The sequence below is a fragment of the Dermacentor albipictus genome, chromosome 2 (assembly GCF_038994185.2).
Source record: "Dermacentor albipictus isolate Rhodes 1998 colony chromosome 2, USDA_Dalb.pri_finalv2, whole genome shotgun sequence".
In the NCBI taxonomy this organism is placed as follows: Eukaryota; Metazoa; Arthropoda; class Arachnida; order Ixodida; family Ixodidae; genus Dermacentor; species Dermacentor albipictus.
Genome location: NC_091822.1, coordinates 65,718,885 through 65,739,117, shown reverse-complemented (window position 1 = coordinate 65,739,117; position 20,233 = coordinate 65,718,885). Strand labels below are relative to the sequence as shown.

General features: G+C 49.1%; 1 protein-coding gene across 1 annotated transcript in view; it reads right to left on the bottom strand.

The window, feature by feature from the left end:
- The window catches only part of LOC135903266 (insulinoma-associated protein 1a-like), a 49,907-nt gene extending 30,137 nt beyond the window's left edge, over window positions 1–19,770 (bottom strand). Inside the window, exon 1 of the mRNA XM_065433681.1 lies at window positions 18,513–19,770. Coding sequence (XP_065289753.1) covers window positions 18,534–19,475 — 942 coding nt within the window. The 5' untranslated portion in view covers window positions 19,476–19,770 and the 3' untranslated portion in view covers window positions 18,513–18,533. The remainder of the gene's footprint in view (window positions 1–18,512) is intronic.
- Window positions 19,771–20,233: the final 463 nt, after the last annotated feature.

Genomic DNA, 20,233 nt, shown 5'->3' with positions numbered 1-20,233 from the left:
GGCAAGCTGGGTGGGTGACTAAAGTAGCAATGTGAATGCAAAACAGCGGACGGGAAATACGAGGGCAAAGAAAAGGTAGACGGGACATGTTCTCTCGCGTCTACTTTTTCTTTGTCCTCGTATTTTTCGAGCTCTGTTTTATGCTGACTATAATTTATTTCAACGAAGAAAAACCCCTAAGCTGAGAGCGGGCTGCCAGCTTGCTTTGCTATCCTTCACAGATGAAGGGCACGTGCACTGAGTTTTTGCGGATGGTATACTTGTTCTGATCGCTTGGGTTGTCAACGACTATAGGGGTCAGCCACGAGACGTATACTCTGACGTTGACCACTGTGTTCATAGCTGAGTGGACGACGCTCTGTCGTAGAGGGACGCTAGGCGCAGTAGACTCGTGTAAATCTCCTTATCGGTATCCCGATCAGAGGTGCATCTCGCACCCTAGTCGCAAGTTTTATATGTGAGCAATCCCTCGTTGTTGCTGCGCTTCAACAACAACAACAACAACAAAGAATGGAGCCGCTCAAATGCCTTTACTCTTCTTCCACAATGCATAGCGAGGACATTAAGTTTGGCAGCTTTGATGTCATGAAGTAAGAGGGTACATCTGCCAGTCACCTTCTCCTAAGTTCACGCACGTACCTGCAGTTCACAGGACGTTCCATGTCTGCTGCTCTTTCCGTGAGTGGCGTTGCGAACCAGAACCTCTTCAGTTTAACATCCCTGCTTTCTCTTCCCCCCCCCCCCATTTCTCTCTCTCTCCATCAAACACCTATGAAAGTGGACGGAGGGACGACCACCGCGGAAGCCTAATTGGTAAGACACCGCAAGCGTATTGCGGAAGATACGGGTTCCGCTCCTACCGGCGGCATCGTTTGGTCCACTTTCATTCCGCCTAACCCTATTATTTCTGCATTACGAATAAACATAACAATTAACACACCCCATGCTTCCTCTTCCTTACAAAATTTGTTGACATACGGCTGTATTTCAGTCTACTTCTTTTGTTGCGTTCAATAAAAACACTCTTGAAATGGAAAAAGAATATCATGCATGCTTTTCGCAAGGGTGCGTGGCTTCATTGTCTGGTTTCTTATTCTGAAGGTGTACAAAGAGGCTCAATTCAGTGCTACAGTCGGGGAAATAACTCTGATGTCGTAGATGCGTGAAACAAGTACTTCATTTGTGTGCGTCTTTCCTCGATGAGGAACTTCACCGGGCAGACAAAATCTAATGCCGTAAATATCGGGTGTTTCAGCAAACACTTTCGATTTTTTTATTGATTTTTTTGTTAAATTTCCAGTAGCAGATAGCACAATCCTAATCCATGAGCTGGTCTCTTCGAAGATGCGAACAGTACTTGCACAACACATTAAAATGCATAATGAACTAATTACCAAAAATTACTAATTAACTTTTTAACAAATTAATTTATGCGACATATTGCAATTTACAAATCCTAACGGGTGAGACTGCAAGTCATGTCCACTTGAAAAGAACTGTGTTGATGACATCATTTACGAGATACATCTCTTCAAACTCGTGGTAAAAATGCAATGTCGTTCCACCCTTAGTTATTTAACAAAACGTTGTTTATGCACTGAAGCATAAAAGTAACTGGAACGCCAAAGCATTTATCCACAATGTTCGGGAATTAATATACCGAAACTGGTGTCATTCTGAGAACTCGTTCCAAGTGGATCCGCCTTGCGAACTCCCCGGTTAGAATTCGTAAATCGCAATATGTGCCATAAGGTAACCAGTTCAAAACTTAATTAGTGAATTTTTGTGAATTAGTAGATTATGCATTTCAACTTTTTGTGCAACTAATGTCCGCCTCTTCGAGTAGACCAGCTCATGAACTAGAATTGTGCTGTCTACCGCAGGCAACCTTTAAAAATCTTTGAAAGGGTTCGCTAAAACACCCGGTATACGGCACTTCCTGGACTCACTGCGAAGCTTCAAATGTGCGCCAAACTACGCTTTCTCGCTCTTTTCATCCCTACACCCTCTTAGCCCAGTGCAGGGTTGCAAACTAGACGTGCGTCTGGTTAACCGCCCTCTCTTTTCTCTCTCCTCGACTCTGCAATAAACTGTGAAGCGGTTTGAAGGCCATCACGATTGGCCTGGCAGAAACAGAGAAGAAAAAAAAAAAGAGATGTGGTAAAATAAACGCGCTTTGTGTTGCCCTACAAAATCAATTTTAAAATGAGGTAAGAACCTCTGCACCATCGTCATATACGACGCATCGTCGGGCACTCACAACGGGGACCGAGAGAAGAAAAGCACAGCTGTGGCTTCATCCGAACAACGCCAAATTGCCCAGCTTAACATTCTTATACGGTAAGCACTGTATGTACATGTCCCATGATCATATGCAATTTCATATGAGCTACTGTATAAAAGCTTTTATATGCTCATATAAAACCGCATCACGGCATGGTATCATGGTATCATATGGGATCACTGGCAAGCAGCAAATGAGCGTTTCTTTTTTAAAAGTAAGCTCTAATTATATAACTTCTAATTATCGTATATAGTGTTGCACCGCCATATTATTCTGTCCTGTTGAAAGGACTAATCATGCTTGTCACAAACTTAATTAACCATCTATGTACCTATAGAAAGCCATCTCATCATATCCATCATCAACAATCCTCGCATTTCTTTGAGACTTCTCAAACTTTCTTATTGAAGATTGAGATTACTGAATCTACCTTTTCCTTCCATAAGTCTGTCACTGAACCCAGTGACGAAGTGTTGCTTTATTAATTGTGGAAAACGTCACCTAATATCACTATATACCGTGCACTGTCAAAGTTTTTTTCTGACTTATACCGTGCTTCCATTCTCAATGTCCTTGTGATTACAGTAGCCTCATTATTGAGCGTGCAACTGCTTTCACTGTTAGAGTTTCCCCTGCTTCCACTGCTTTAGTACGCGGAAGGCGAGAACTCATTCAATCGTATTGCCATTTTTTCTTCGTGTCTCCTCCAACGAAATGTCTGTACCATGTGCACATTAATAATAAAGATTGTCACGGCGCTATTATTATATTATATATTAGTCCAGTTGTACATAGATAAAGCAGGATTTTGACTCTACAATGAAATCACGGAACGCTGTTCGTTTCACTGTGACAGAGTGCAAAGTCTGGTTGTACTTTAATACACCAGTTTGCACAATGAGAGCTAGTGGCGCTTAAGCGGCGTCTAAACCAAAGAGAGAGAGGGGGGGGGAAAAGGGGGGAAAGACAGGGAGGTTGGCCAGCGTAAGAGCCTGCTGGCTACCATGTCCTGGGAAAAGGTATCAAAAGGTAATAGAAGAAACAAAACAAAATAAAGTCTGAAAAATTCATACGATAACGGGATCCTACGCGCTACAGCGTTCAAAGTCAGTCACACAAGTCACAAGCCCTTAAAGGGCCCCTCACCAGGTCTGGCCATTTTGAGCTGACAAGCGCAGAGCATACATTGCGCGCCAACGACCGGGTTTGCAAAGAATTACAACGCTACGCGCCGTGGAAAGGCCTGAAATTTCAATCCGAACGCCATTTACCTCTTCACTCGCGGCGAATCCGCCCGGAGAGGGACGGTGACGTACTCGGGCTCCTGCGCCTACGTAATCGTGTCCGCAGTGTGACGTCGCTCGTGGTGACACGTGACTTCGAGAGTTATTCAAGGCAACATCTGTTATCTGTGCGATTTGTTGCTTCAATTGACGAGTTGAAGTTTAGAGAAATAATAAAACACACAAACGTAATGTCTGCGTGTTTTTTTGTTTCACTTCGCACCGAAGCAAGAGAGATGTACTTCCGCTTCGTCTGCTTGTTCCCACGGTCGTGCGGCCACGCGCGCAGTTACCGAAACTATGCCATTTTCTTCCGGGTTCCAGACCCACCGTGGTTGCCTAGTGGCTATGGTGTTGGGCTGCTAAGCACAACACCATTGCCACTATAGCCACGCCATACCATAGCCACAGCGTCCTTCGGCGCGGTTACGCCGAAGGACGCCGCCACTTAACACAGGAACGGGCACTGTAACTGCGCTCTAAAAGCGAGAACAAGGGCTAGTCGTCGTCTTTTTCGCGTCCTTCTGTCTTGTTTCGCGCTGCACTACTTATAAGAATAAAAAAAAACTAGCCCAGACCACCGCCCTTCGAATACAAAGAGGCAGTGAGTGCGCACTAAAGGCGCTCCGCTAATAAAACCACTGTAAAAAATTGCAGAAAAAAAACGGGGGCGCAGGAAGGGTGTTTCGGTAGCAAACACATCCAATAAGGTGCGGCTTCCTTAGTGCCGTACCGATGCTGCGCGTACATGAACTCTTAATCTCAATTCACATAGGTGCCGCCAAGCAAGCGGAACGTGTTTGCAAAGAATTGGGAGTGTACCTGCGCAACGGTAGTTTCGTTTTAGCAGTTTTAGCGCGAAACCCAACGGCCCCCGCAGTCCGACCGCGCGTCTGCAAACACATCTGCTCGCTGGCGTCAGCTGTCGCTTCATTCCGAGTCTATATTCATACCGCGCAGGGCAGGGCACGGTGACGGGAGGGGGGGCGCTCACCGGGGCAAACGAATATACAATGCATATTGCATACGGGTGCCACCGGGCGCCGGTCGTAATCGATGCCGGTCAGGGTGGCGGTGGAAGCGAGCGTGCGCCTCGCGCGGCGACTCGCAGATGCCATCGTCCGCGTGCATTTTTGAAAAGAACGCGAGCCGTTTACCCCGCTCGCTCGAGCCCCCCCTCCCGCATCGCTGTTCTTATTATACGAGCCCATAACGCTATATCGACGGCCAGCCCGCCGTGCCTATACGGCGAAATCCCGCGCGTTCTCCGCAATGCGTCCCGCGCAGCGCAGGCATCCGCGTTCGACTCGATTATTCATGTCCTTCGCCCTCCCGCGTGCTTCCGTCTCGTGCTTGGCGTTTGCGTGTGCCCGAAGGTCACGTGGAGCTGCGAGGCGGCAACCTGCGAGGGGAGGGCGAACTGTCGTATACACGCAGCGCCAGGGGTGCACCTATGTGTACGCGCCTGCAGGCGCAGAGAGGAGCGCGTCGTCACGACACCTTCAATTTGGTTGGGCCCGCCACGGGACGAAGGCGTTTCCCGAAGTGCGCGTTTGACGCTGTACACAAAAGGAACCGCGTGAGGACAGAGTACTGCCAACTGTGGCTGTCGGGGTTGTGTCGGCGCTTGTGGTCCTGTATATCGCGCTTGTACGAACCCAGCGCCCACTGAGCGGGTTGACGATTTTCCAAAGCACTCGAACGGTGTCTCTCACGTGCCGTGTAGCCCCTTATCGTAAAAAAGAAAAAAGAAAACTTGATCGTTCCGTCTGGTCCTCCGATGCTCCCCTCCCGCTTCCGCTTTTCCTTGCCTATTCGCTTCAGATCCGTCGCCATCTTCAATTTGAACAGCGAGGCAATGCACACTGCAAGATATGCATGCTGAGGGCATGGGCGTTAAATGCCAAGTGAAGCTTGATGAGACCCGTAATAGACACAGTGGCAGAGTCTTGCGCAGCAAGGAGAAACTGGTTTCAGTAGGTCTCCCCCAAAAAAGAAATGAAGATACGCAGAAAGTTATAACATAATCTGTCATTAGATAAACCATCGAAAAGACGTTCCTATTTGAAAAATAACCCAAGAAATAATCATGTGAACGTACATCGTACCTCAAAGCAGCAACACATACATGTAGAACATGCTTTCGACTTATTTTCGACGCTCGCAGCTGCACGCTGATTTCACAGAGCGCGATAACCACGGATCACCGGTTACAGGTTCTGTGTACTTCGGGGTCTGTCCATGGCTCCACATCTGCTACACTCTTAAGCTAAATTACACCCTTTTGCCACAACGATACTCGTCATCTGTCTTGTCCGCATTTCCTTTCTTTAACGCGGCAAGCTCTGTACTTTCAAGTCATGAACGGCATGCCCGTTGTCAGCATAACAGAGCATTCTCGACAGGAATGTATCGAGCGCAGCGTTTTCAAGGAAAGAAACAAAATCAGGACAGATGACGATTATTGTTGTGTGGCAAATACACACCCCAAAGGGTGTACATTTCCTGAAGAGTGTAGCAGCACGTTGCTACACTCTTAAAACGGTTGCACCCTTTGGGGTGTAAATTTGTCCCACAACAATAATCGTCATCTGCCTTGCTTGCGTTTCCTTTCCTGAAAACTTGGCGCTCGATACTTTCCTGCCGAGAATGCTGCGTCACACTGATAACGCGCATGCCGTTCGTGACTGGGAAATACCGGGCTCGCTGCGTTAAAGAAAGGATGCGCGGGCAACACGGATGACGATTATCGTTGTGGGACAAGATACGCCCCAAAGGGTGTAAATATTTCTAGGAGTGTAGGAACACGCCAAAAAAGAGTTTACACCCTATGCGGTTTATCTTGTCCCACAGCGATAATCGTCCTCTGCCTTGCTTGCGTTTCCTCTCTTGAAAACTCGGCACTCAACTACTTTCCTGTCGATAATGCTCTGTCATGCTGAAAACGCACAAGCCGTTCGTGAATAGGAAGTATCGGGCTGGAGCGTTAAAGGATTTGCGGGCAAGACAGATGACGATTATTCTTTGGGGACAAAATACAAACCAAAGGGTGTAAGTTTGTTTAGAGCGAACCTAGCAGCATGTGCGTGGTAGGGACGTACTGAGCTAATATTCGTACAATGCTTGGTGATTTCATATTTATTTTCGAGGGTGGTGAAGCATTCCAGAAGAGCTTTGACCACTTAGGGTTATGTAATTTGCATCGGACGTCCAGTGGAGGAAGGTTTGCGCAATCTGTCCTCATCGGGAGGATTGCGCCATCGCCAGGAATCGAACCCAACGCCTCGTGCCCAGCAGCACCATAGCCTCAGAGCCACCGACCAGGGTGCGTACTTGAACTGCCTAATAATGGTGCGGCTTCTTCAGTTGAGATACTATTTTCTTTCTTTCTTCCTTCCTTCCTTCCTTTCTTTCTTTCTTTCTTTCTTTCTTTCTTTCTTTCTTTCTTTCTTTCTTTCTTTCTTTCTTTCTTTCTTTCTTTCTTTTTTAGCATCAAAGTTAGCACTTGGTGTGTAAGAAAAAAAATTCGATGTTTCTGGCAGGGTAATCTACCATTCCATATTCCTTCGTTTCCATCCATTCCTACATTTGTAGCCCCTGAAGTTCTTGCTTTATCCTAGCGTTTCGGTTAATCGTTGCCAAACAAGTACTCGAAAAACTGCATGGGTCTCCGCTTTCGTAGCTTCTAAAAGCTAGGTCCGAAGTTCGTGCATGATCAAAAATCATCGCAAAGGCCCCTGTGTTGAAATAATTTATGCGCTTAAATCAAGGAACTACAGAGATAAGCGAATCACCACCAAATGAATTTTAATTAGATAAGAAACGTATGTAATAGAAGAAAGAAACGAGGGGCTCAAGAAGCAATATATTTAGTAGTCAGCACTTGTGTCTATAATTCTTGCATTAATTCTTTCGTTCCACATGTTGCTTTCCCACATTTCATGCTTTTGCGATGCCGTTCAATCTCGAGCCCCGACTAACTCGCCCAAATTGCTATGGTAGATCTGAGTCATAACGAACGCCGTGGTGCAGGGCAGCGGAATAATTTCGACCTCTTGGGGTAACTTTACGTGAGCCAACGCGTATTTTCGTATTCTAGCCCGTTCGTATAATACGGCCACCCCTTCCGTGGTCTCCAGGTTAGTAACAGAGCGCCTTAACTAGCGTGCAAATGCTTCTGGTACGGTACCCTTATCGACAGATTATGAGAAATAAGCCACAAGAAAGCCACCACCATAATGCGAGGAGCAGCATGGCCATATGAGTACATAAAGTAATATTGATATCAATGCGAACTGCCTAATGCGGAAGCAGAATGCGCATGGTTCTCCCAGTCTAGCTGCGTAAACCAGTTAATCGCACAAATAGCTAGCACTAATAGCCAGGACCATGCCTAGCAGGCTAACATCAATGTTATATGGCTGAAATCATGAGGACCAACCAAACAATATATAAACACCCAAAAACGCGACACAGAAAAAAAAATAAAACAAGGGCGCAGCTCTCACTGCGAACAATGAAGTTCGTTGCGCTCCCCGCGTGGAAAAGTCGAAGCAGTGGAAAAGTCGAAGGAAAAGGCAAAGAAAGCTTCGCTTTAAAATGAAAGTTCTGTTTAACTGAATACCCCTGAGAGCTGCGTTAAAAGGCGATAATTTCAGCGGTTTGCATTTTGTGCATTGTCCGTGGTGAAATGTGCGAGCGCAGCTTCGGCAGTGGTCAAAACATGCTAGGAGCTCATTTATGGTTATACCTCTCAGGTCGATCGATTATGCTCAAACAAAGGTTGTTTTCTTTTATTTTTTGTGTTCACAGCGTAGATGGCACTCAGATACATACGCTCACTAATCATTGCATCTCATTCATTCTAGACTGCTCAAGAATTACGGGTCCTGAAGTTGTAACCGTGCCTGATCACTACGACAGGCCTTATTACACGCAACACGCGTACACATGTCGCAAGCGAAATGCATTGCTAATCGCGTATCGTGCGCACACACACACACACACACACACACACACACACACACACATGCAAGTAAATAAATAAATAAATAAAACCGGGCAAACAAAACAGCAAAGTGCGCTTTGAACAGCTGATGACGATACTAGTGCCCTGAACGATAAATATCGTGCACGCGAGTAAGCTAATTTCCCTGTAACATTGTGCAAGTATCCTTGGTATAAACGGGAAATGGCTCCTTGATAGCTCTAGTTTGTTCACCCCTCTAACGGTCTCTTATATCTACCAAATATTCAAGTGCCGAAAAAAGAAAGCGAAAACAAAGAAGAAGGAGAAGAAGAGCACGGATGACACTCGCACAAGGCTCAGTGCATGGTCACGGCGCTGCCGTCATTCGCTCCCGTCGAGAATCGTTGCTGTAAGGTCCTTCCCGTGCAGCGTAAGCGCAAATGTGGGAAAGGCAGGCGTCACGTAAAACGCGTCGGTCTTTCAGGCAGAAAGTTGCGGTCGCTGTACATCTGTCGAAAAATAGTCGCGAGTGAGCTACAGCTTTTCAAGTATGATAGTAGCAGTGTGTAGAGTAATTTTTTTTCTGTTCCTCGAAACACATGTTCTGTACAGAAATACCTTGCAATATGACAATGCGCACAAACAGCAAGTCGTGTGTTTCTTTTTATATAACATAACCTCGTCGTGAAGCCTATTGTATTCTAACATCGCCACTGTAATGGGTTATGCGATTAGCGTACTGTGTATAAGCATTCTCAACGATAGCTGCCTGGACGCCCCCATAGTGCCCTCTGGTGTGTTGTGTACACGCATGAACCCACCTCCAAAGCACTGCAGCAACTGCAGCACGTAAATTTGTATCGACGCGCAACAGTCTATAGACCAGGCACTCTCTTCCACCATATGAAAAATCGATGAAGGAACAGTTTTGATTTGAATAAAGATTTGATTGAATGAATGAGTGGTCCCTTCTAATGGAGTAGGATGGTGCGCAGCAATATCTGCACGATTGAGTGAATGAACCCGATAAAGATCAGGTCACTCTCAAGTGTCCTCTTGCATGTCCTGATTCATCATCGCAGGTGTGCAGGAGGTCATATATACAAAACATAACCGCGAGTTGAACGTCGCGGGCGAGGCCAGCTTCCCGTTTTGGAAATGCCTTATCTTAGTACAACCTACGAGGGCGAATCAGAAAGCATCTGTCTCTATTTTTTATTAGCCAAGATAAGTTACATGCAGGTAATCACAAATATACGTACTATTCTACGTACCCTATACTATTTTTCCACATAATCCCCACACCGGTTCTGACATCTGTCTCATCGCAGCACTAAATTTGAGGTGCCACTGTAGTAGAATTCGTCCGGCCGACTCTGGAACCATTGTCGAACTGGTGTCCTGGCTTGATTGTTGCACGTGAATCGCTGTCCTGCCAGGAACTTCTTCAGCGGACCAAAAACGGGGAAATCACTGGGGACGAAGCCAGGACTTTATGGTGGGTGGTCCGCACTCTCCCAGTTAAATAACCAGAGCTTGTCGGCGGTTCTGATTGCTACATGTGCCCTCGCACTATCGTGAAGAATAACCGCATTGTCCCCATCAAAATTCCTCGCCGTTTTCGCCGATCCCAGAAGATCGTTAACATCACTTTTCCAACAGATGGCACTGACCGGAATTTCTTTGTCACAGGCGAACCCGAATGTTTCCACACCATGCTCTGCTGCTTCGATGCCGGCGTGAAAAGCCATACCCGCGTTTAATCTCCAGTAACGATGCGGCCCAGGAAACTTTAACCCTCCTCGGCATACCGTTGCAGATGAATCAGGGAAGCAATCACTCGCTTGCCAACTGTTTGTTATCCAACTGCTTAGGCACCCACCGGCATGAAACCTGCCGGTACTGTAAGGACCCATAAACGATGTCGTAAACACTCCCATACGAAAGGCCAAGCTCCCGGGAAATGTCCTTGAGGTGCACACGGATCCGCTTTCACCATTGCATCCATGCGGGAAATGTTGTCGTGAGTCAGCGGCGCACGCGGCCTTCCCGAACGCTCATTGTCATGCAAGTCTTCACAGTCTTTTGCGAACTCACAACACCACCGCCTCCCGCTTATCAAAGCGAGGCACCTTTCCCCATACGTAGGCTGCATTTCCCCATGAATTTCAATTGGCGTTCGTCCCTTGTTCCATAGGAAACGAATCGTACTTCGTTGCTCGTACGCGGTAGTCGTGTGAAGCTCAACCGCCATTTTCAACAACTGAAAGCAGCGCCCTGCCGCGGAGCTACCGGCAGATAAGGCGGAGCCGGTCCAAGAAAGGTCCACCGCTGAGAATGGTCGCGTGGACTTCGCATTTATAGCCGCAATTTGGCTAAAAAAAATAGGGGCAAATACTTTCTCGTTGGCCCTCATGCATATTTATTTTCACTCATTGTTTTTGTGTGCGACGACCTTGACATCGCATGATCAGACAGCGTAGAACTTCGAGCGACACGATAACTCGATGCCTCGTTGAACTTCTTTTCTGCTCTATTTTACAACGTTACAACGAAGCAAGCAAACTGGGCCGTAACAGTCCTAATTTTTTGTCCGTTGCTATCGTCTGACCCGTTTGTGTGAGTCATACAATGGACATCCTAATGCTTTCTCGCGTATTTTCCTGAGCAATTTACTTTAAGCAGAAAGGCGCGCAATGTACAGTCGGTGTCGAAACTTTTCGGACCGCGAACGCTTATTCACTCCTCATCAGAATGGCCGACAGCGCCACATGCAACTATTCCGCGTGTGATGAAAATACAGAGCACACTCTGCACAACTGTCCATCCTTCCACTCTCGACAAGATACTGCTTAGACGACAGACCGATCACGGAAGCACCGATCATGGGACCTCGGCCGAAGAAGTGCAGTTTGTAAAAGATCACCGAAGCATTAATGCGCTTCTCGAACCCAACTGCACTAGACGATCGTTTCTGACTACGCATATACGTGGGTCAACATTCATCTGCGGTTGTGACGGGGGCGGGACAATGACTGCACTTTTGTCTTCTTATGTTTCGCTTTCCCTAAGTTTGGGAATAACCAACCAGACGCGACCACGGTTAACCTTCCTGCATTTCTTATCTTTTTCTCTATTATGGTCCCCGGGGTGTGAGAAAGAACTGAACATCTTCGCAGCCTGGGCACGCCATCTGGTATTCGGATTTCGAGGCTTTGAGTATTATTACGCTGAATCAATGTAGTGTTATGTAGTGAGAGAGAGAGAGAGAGCAAATGATAAAGGGAAGGTAGGGAGGTTAACCAGGACTGAGCCCGGTTGGCTACCCTACACTGGGGAAAGGGAAAAGGGGACTGAAAGAGTAAAAGAAGAAGAGAAAGTCCACTGGGGATATCGTTCGGTCACTCAGTCCGGGTCATAGACGCTGACTCAGTCCAGTAGCCTTCAAATATCGCAGCAGAGCTTTTGTTGCCTTTCGTAGCTGCGATATGCGAGGCCATGGTCCCAAGATCTTCTTCAAGGTGAACGGTGTTCTGTCTAGCTGATTGAGAGCTGTGCAGAGGTCATGTCTTTCGTTTTGAAAAGATGGGCAGTAGCACAGTAGATGTTCTATAGTTTCCTCGGCACCGCAGGCATTACAGTCGGCGCTATCAGTCATTCCAATCAAAAACGTATACGCATTGGTGAATGCGACGCCCAAGCGTAAGCGGCACAGCATTGTTGCCTCATTGCGCTGAAGTCCTGGTAACAGCCGCAGTTGCATAGAGGGGTCGAGGGAATGCAATCGTTCTTGGGTGAATTCAGGTGTATGCCACTTCTCTAATGTCATACGGTGTGCTACCTTGCTTAGGTGTTGGGCTGCGTCGGTCCGCGATAAAGGTACAGAAACAAGGGTTGCTCCTTCGTGGGCTTTCCGAGCAGCTTCGTCAGCGAGGTCGTTGCCGGAGATACCGCAATGGCCGGGCAGCCACTGAAACACGACGTCGTGTCCTTTCGCTATCATACAATGGTGCATTTCTCGTATCTCCGACACTAGTTGTTCACATGACCCGCGACGAAGAGATGACAGAAGACATTGTAAGGCCGCCTTCGAATCGCAGAATATTGCCCACCGATTAGCGGGTTGGTTGTTAATGTAATCAACGGCACCTCGGAGGGCAACAAGCTCCGATCCGGTCGATGTTGTCATGTGAGAAATCTTGTATTGGATGCTAATTGATCGTGATGGTATAACCACTGCGCCGGTGGAGCTGGTCTGAGTGGAAGAGCCATCCGTATATATGTGGACTCGGTCAAAGTAGAAAGTATTCAAACAATCCAGAGCTGCTTGCTTCAGGGCCAAGGTAGGCAAATCGGTCTTCTTTCTTATTCCTGGTACCGTGAGACGCACTTGAGGTTGTTCTAAACACCACAAAGCTGAGGTTGAACGTGCTGAGGGTGTGAAGCCCGATGGTAGACAGGCACGATGGATGCTGACCTCGTTGGAGAAGGACGCCTGCGGTCGTCGTTCTGGCAGGCAGGCAAGAGAGCTTGATTGTATGCGTGAAGCATGACGAACAAGGGCCCTAAGCGTGTCGATGCTAATGTAAGTCGTGATCGGATGGTTTCGAGCCAATATAATGGTTCCTGCTGTTGAGGCGCTCCGCGGAAGTCCTAGGCAAACACGTAGTGCCTGGGCTTGCACGCTCTGTAGTTCTCGAAGGTTTGACTTGCATGTTTTAGAAAGCACGGGAGAACTGTAACGTAGCAATCCGATAAAAAGTGCTCGATATAACTGTAGCATGGAGCCCACTGACGATCCCCATGTTTTCCCGGCGACAAACTTGAAGACATGAACAATAGATGTGAGCTTGTTCTTCAAATGGGCAACGTGAGGGCTCCAAGAGAGGTCCCGGTCCACAATGACGCCCAAAAACCGATGATTTCTCTTGTAGGAGATAGGCTGGCCATTAATGCATACTGGATAACGAGACATTGGTTTTCGTGTAAAAGCGACTAACGCACATTTTTCTGTTGAGATGGTAAGGCCTTGTGTGTGAAGATAGTGAGATGCCTGTGTTGCTGCTTTCTGCAGCCTTGCGCGAACCTGCAGACGAGTGACCGTTGATGACCACATGCAGATGTCGTCGGCGTAGAGTGAGACACTCACTGTTTCCGGTAGGGATTCGGCCAGCCCAAGAAGCGCGAGGTTGAAAAGAATAGGGCTTAGAACCCCACCTTGGGGAACTCCTCGGCATATGTAGTGGTCGGTAGTTGGACCATCTTCTGTACGTACGAACAAGGACCTTTGTGTCAAGTAGTTTCTGATCCATCGATATACTCGCCCTCCTAGTTCAATTGTCAAAAGTGCGTCTAGAATGGGTTGATGGGAAACGTTGTCGTAAGCGCCTTTCACGTCCAGAAAGAGCGCTACTGATAATCGCTTCCATGATTTTTGCTGTTCTACAGATGACACTAAATCGATGACACTGTCAATCGATGAACGGCCTCGTCGAAATCCCGCCATAGAATCAGGGTAAATCTTGTGGTGTTCTAGGTACCATTCGAGACGCATGAGGATCATGCGTTCCATGAGTTTCCCGACGCAGCTAGCAAGTGCTATAGGCCGATACGATGCCAGTTCTAGCGGCGACTTTCCTGCTTTTAGTAGCGGTACCAGGCGGCTGCGTTTCCACTCCTGTGGGACGACACCATCTTGCCATGAACTATTAAAAAGGCTGAGGAGTTCTCTTCGTGCTTCTCGGCCTAGGTGGCGCAAAGCAGTATATGTTATGCCATCGGGCCCTGGTGAAGACGGACACCTACAGAGCGCCATAGCAGCTTCTAACTCTTCCATAGAGAAGGGAGCCTCCATACTGGTATCTCGTGGACCGGGGATGTCGCTTAAAGCCATCGCAGGGACTAAAACTGCGCCGCCGGTGATTTGCGCACAAAATTCCTCTGCGACGTCTATCTCACGGCGATTTTGATAGAGAGCAAGGGCGTTAAAAGGGTGTCGTTGCTGGGGTCTTGAGCAAAGACCCCGTAAGGTACGCCACACACGGGACAATGGCTTGCGGGGGTCTAGTGACTCGCAAAAGCATTTCCATCTTTGATCCGCTAGCGTATCCATTCGGCGTCTTATCTTCTTTTGCATTCGCCGAGCTTCTCTGAGGTCAAGAATTGACTTTGTGCGCCTGTACCTCCTTTCAGCACGGCGACGTATTGTACGAAGCCTCTCCAATTCAATGTCATTCTCTGTACGCTTTTTCGAATGTGTGAAGCAACGCGTGCAATCTTGCATTGCGTCTGCAATTATATCTTCTAATCTGCGTGCGATATGTTTCTTGCAGATGTCTTCTACTCGATCTTGAAAGATTGACCAATCGATTTGGCGAGATACATCCGGTAATGCGGCGTCTAGACCATTGATTCTCACATAGGTCGGAATGTGATCACTTCCATGGGTTTCAATATCAGTGAACCACTGCACGCTCGAAGTCAGGCAACGTGACACCAAAGTCAAGTCAAGGCAGCTACTGTACGTTGTTCCTCGCAGAAATGTCGGACTTCCGTCATTTAGAAGACACAGGTTGTGGCCTGATGCAAAGGATATTAGTGACCTGCCCCTCGAATTTATCCTGGAGCTTCCCCATATATGGTGGTGAGCGTTGAAGTCCCCAGTTATTATCCAAGGACCGGAAGTAGTAGCCATAATATCTTCTAGTCTTTTGCTGTCAAACTGACTTGTTGGGGATAGGTAGACGCCAATAATAGTAAAAGACAGTCTCTTCTTTTTCACACTAACACAGACGTATTGGTTACCGTCGTGTGGCGCTACGGGTTGCGAAAAATACGTTAGGTCCTTGCGAATGTAAACCAGAACCTTACTACTACGGACACACGTTGTTGAAACAAAAGGTTCATACCCTGATAGTCTTATGGAAGCTGATAAGTTCGGTTCACAGATCACCAGTATAGGAAAGTGGCAGTCAAACACGAACTGTCGAAAATCCAAAATACGTGACCTTAGGCCTCTCGCATTCCATTGGAATATGGAGGCACTTCTGACATCATCCCGGAACGATCGCTGTTGCTGTCGATGAGCCATGGTTCTGCTGTAGAAGTTCTCAAGCACTGGACTTCTGAAGGCTCGCTAGCACCGGATTAATGGCATCCAGCACTTGCAACGCACTTCGAGCTGTTGGTGTCTGTATCTTGTCCAGAAGAACACGAATGGCACTCACCAGAGAGCTGATCATGCCAACAATTTGTTGATCTTGGTCCGTCAGTTTATCAGGAACAGTCGAAGTGTCCCTTGCCGTAGAAGTTTGATTTCGCTCAGTAGCAGCATGTAGCCTCGGGAGTGCAGGCCACGCGTCAGCAGCAGGGCTGGTGGTTGCATCTTTGTCCTTTGATCCGACTGCGTTGGGCCTGGGCGGAAGAGTGGGTGGCAGTGCACGTGGCTGGCGCTCTGCAGAGGCTTTGGAGGTTCGTGATCGACGTCGGCGACGCGATCGTCGCCGCCTAATAGATATAGCTGCTTCTCGGTGAGACGAGTGGTCTCTAACCATTTTCTTCAATATTGCCATTTCCTTGCGAATAAAAGGGCATTCCTTCGAGGAGGCATCGTGAGGGCCGCTGCAGTTTGTGCACTTCAGCACACTGGCTTCGCACGTGTTGGTGGTGTGGGGCCCAGTGCAGCGAGAACAGACGGTAGTGTTCTTGCAGACACTACTCACATGCCCAAACTTCATGCACTTCCAGCACTGCAGTGGTTTTGGTATGAAGGGGCGAACTGCGTGTCGGAAATGACCCACTTTTACATGCGAAGGTAGGGATTCGCCTTTAAATATGATTTTGACACACCGCGACGTGCCGAGACGAAACGCGTTTGTGATGATGGTGTTTTCCGTAGCTGGCTTGATTAAGATTGACAGATCGGAATCGACGATGGTCTCATCAACATCGTAAATTACGCCACTACTGATTTGTTTGCCCAGCGGAATATGAGGGCGGACTTTCATCCCGTCAAGTTCCGTGTCATTGCGCAACGAATCCAACCCAGCCGCGTGTTCTACGTCAATCGCTAGGACGTTCTTACGGGTATTCACTCTGATGTCTTTGATTTCATTCGGAACCAGTGCCTCTAGATATGAAGACACGGCTTGCCTGTTGAGGCGTCTCAGGTTGTCTGTAGCGAGAACTGGCGTGAACAGGATGGTGAGCTCCTCGGTATTCCGCGAGGATCTCACGGTGGACTCACTCGAATTCGAGGATGCGCTGAGAAACCTTCGTTTTGCTTTACGGCTCCGCACCAGCTCGAAGGCGTCGTCACTAGAATCTTCACCGCTGACATAGTATTGCATGGTGTCGTCGCTGTCAGTGTCGCTCTCGGTGCCGTTGCGCTTCCTGGAGGCAGCCGCCGCGGGCGCTGCCGACTCCGGCAGACGCGCGTGAGACTCCATCTCCATCGCAGGTAAGGAGGAAATAGCAGTTCACTGGCAAAGTCTAAAAAATCCACAAAATAAGTAGAGCTGGAAGACTCGGCGTTCTGCCTGAAAGGCACTTCGTCTTCTGTAGTGTGTTAGTGTTCTGTAGTTAGTGTAGTGTCTTCTGTAGTGTGTGTCTTCTGTAGTAGTGTTATGTAGTTTTATTGACTATGGTCATAAGGTGCTTGGAAATTAAATGTTCTCTCGGATCGTGCGGTCGGTGACCTTCTGACGCCGACTCTACATCAACAGAGTCCCCCCCACTCTTTTGTTCACGAAAGCGACAGCGTTAAAAGCTGACATGAAAAGGCTGCAGTACTACGCTGGGGCTCTTGATTTTAATATCGGGTTTTAATACTGGATTTAGTAATAACGCGCTCTGGATTTTAATATTGCAAGTAGAACTTTTCTTCAGCGCAGCGCAGCACAAACTTCAATACGAGAAAGCCACCCATTCCAAAGTTGTCCAATCCTTGCTCAAATATCGAGGTCCAAAGTTTCGCACGCTGCAACTTCACCACGTTTAGGCTGGAGACACGCAAAGGGCCAATAATTCTATGACAACATAGTGGCATTTCTCCGCGACCAATAAAGCCATGCCGCAGGATATTCTTTTTTTCTCCCTTACTGTCCTCTATTTCACGCAGCTGATATCGAGGCATGTTATGGCTGGAGGGCCATGCCTTGCATTTTTCTCCCGCTCTCTGTTTACCGCGCAGGAGCTTGTAATACCAATCCTCTCGGATTAGGTTTTCTTTTTTTTCTTTCTTCTTTTTTACTTTCAATATGACCAACCAGACCATGAGAACGGGGTCATTGAAGCAGGTCTACGGCAAGAGAGAGGCTGTCAAAATGTTTTCCACATGCAGCACAAGCATTAACGTTCCTTTGCCTATATCTATACACAAATATATATATTCTACTGCATTCTGTGCCACCACCTACAACGTCGTTTCTTATCGCAATGTTTACCCCGTCACTTCAATGAAGGGCCATTTATTTCTGCTACACGACGCAGCATTTCCGACAGAGAACGACAGCACCTATGGGGATAAGCGCCAGTGATGGGATTGAAGCTGACATCACCAGAAAGAACGGGCCAAGTTCACAAAGGTATTTGCTCGAAAGTGCTCTTGACCATTGGCTGGTTACCTTCGCCAGTGATACGTTCAGCATTAGGAATGGCTAGAATTTGCTCTCAATGACAATTTCTGCTTAAGAACTTTTTGTGAATACGCACCGTGGAGCCAAATTTACGGAGATTTGCGTTCGCAATGGCTCTTTGCCGTTGGCCGGCCGCTTTCCCTAATGATATACCTAGCGTCAAGATTGGCTATAGAACGTTCTCTTACGAACAGTTCTGATGTACCCGCTTCTTGTGAGCACGGGCAGCGGTAGGTGCGTCAAAGATTTTAAGAAAAAAGACGGAGGACGCGTGCTCCGCAAAAGCGGTGACGCGAAAGCGAGCCAAACAAACAAAAAAAAAAACGTCGTGACTCACTCACCGTGAGAAAGTCGCCCCACTCTCACGTGGCCTCCGCCTGCGCGTGAACGTTGGCGTGCTTGCGGAGGTAGGCGAGCCTGCGGAACCTCTTGGGGCAGACGGGGCACGCGTACGGCCCTGCCGCCTCTTCGTCCGAGGTGGACGAGCCCTGCTGCTGCTTGCAGTCTGCCGAGGGCGACGCACTGCCGCCCGTCTCGTTCCTGGGCCGGTGCCAGCGGCGGTGCGACGCCAGGTTGGCCGGGCAGTTGAACAGCTTGGCGCAGTCCGGGCACCGGTACTCGAGGTGCACGATGCGCGAGCACCGGTGCTGGGCGAGCCCGAACGCGTCGCCGAACCGCTGGCGACAAAGACGGCACACGTAGGCGCCGATCTTGTTCTCGATTTTGGCGAGCTCGGCGCGCGCCTCCTCGCTCACCACCACGGGATTGAGCGCGGCCGGAATGTCGTAGTCGAGGTCTTCGTCCAGCTCCAGGTCGTCCTCGTCGCTGTAGGGCCGGATGAAGGTGCCGGAGACCGGAGACAGCGTGTCGTCGTCGAAGAGCAGACGGCGCACGGCCGACTTGGCGCCGCCGTTCGGGCTTGCCGTCCCGCCGGTGCTTCCTCCACCGGCTTTGTTGTTGTGCGGGGAAGGGGACGCATTGGAGGAGCTTTTGTGGGGAGCGCCCACGCTGGCGCTCTTCCGTGGAGGGCTTCCGTGTAAGAGGGGCGGTGGACCCGCGGGAGAGAGTTTTTTTCTCTTAGCCGCTTCCTGGGAAGACTGCGGCGGAGACGCATGGTCCGGCTGCAGTAGAGCGCTGGCCCGAAGTAGGAGCGACTCGCAACTCTTGACAACGGCTGCCGGCGGGGAGGAGGCGAACCGGACGACGTCGTCGTGGTCGTCCGAGGAAGACGACGAGTCCGAGCGGTTGTCCTCACCGTCCGAGTTGTGGCGAGTGTAGCGCTGCAGCAGGAAGCCCCTCGGCATGTTTCTTGTTCGTTTCGCTTCGCTGTCGTCTGTCTCGAATGTGCGTCGTCGGTCGTCTGCTTTTCAGTTGCTCGAAGCAACCCTCGAACTTGTTTTCTCTTCTATAAGACTAGTTGTCCGTTCGACACTCCTAACGCCTGCCACCAGGTATCACGTTCTATAAAGTACCTACACTTTGACCTCTTCTCCGTCGTATGCAAAGGAACAAACTCGACAGAAAGTTGTTCTTGTCGTCAATCTCTTTCGTCTGCAAGAACAGCGTCGTCTGTTGTTGCAGGCGCTCGCTGTCTTCCAGTGTCCGTCTTCCGTCCTCTCGACGGCGTCTTTCCGGGGAGTTCGAAAATTTCGAGCACTTCGCGCTGAAAGCGCTGGTCGCCGGTGTTTGAACCCTCGCGGTCGGCAGCACGGGCGCTGCTAGCGGCGGCCCGTCGCGGCTGACGCGCGTGAGTGAACGCAGAGACCGGCCGCCGGGCCTCTTTTTCGAAAAAGGGCGGCGCGGCGCCGCCAAGCGCCCGCCAGGCGTCGTCGCCGTCGATAGCGTCGCGCCGTCCCGCCCTCCTCTCCCAATCACGAAAGGACGGTAAAGGAGGGGGACTAACGGTGCTGAAGGCACGGGGGGAGACGGTTTGAACCCCAGCATCTCCCCGCTCCGCTGCAGCCAGCTGTTCGCCACCCGCTGGGTCTCGACCGGCGAGTATGACCCGGCGGTGCCAGTTGGACGACACGGGGCGAACATAGGAGGGGTCGTCGGGCAGTAG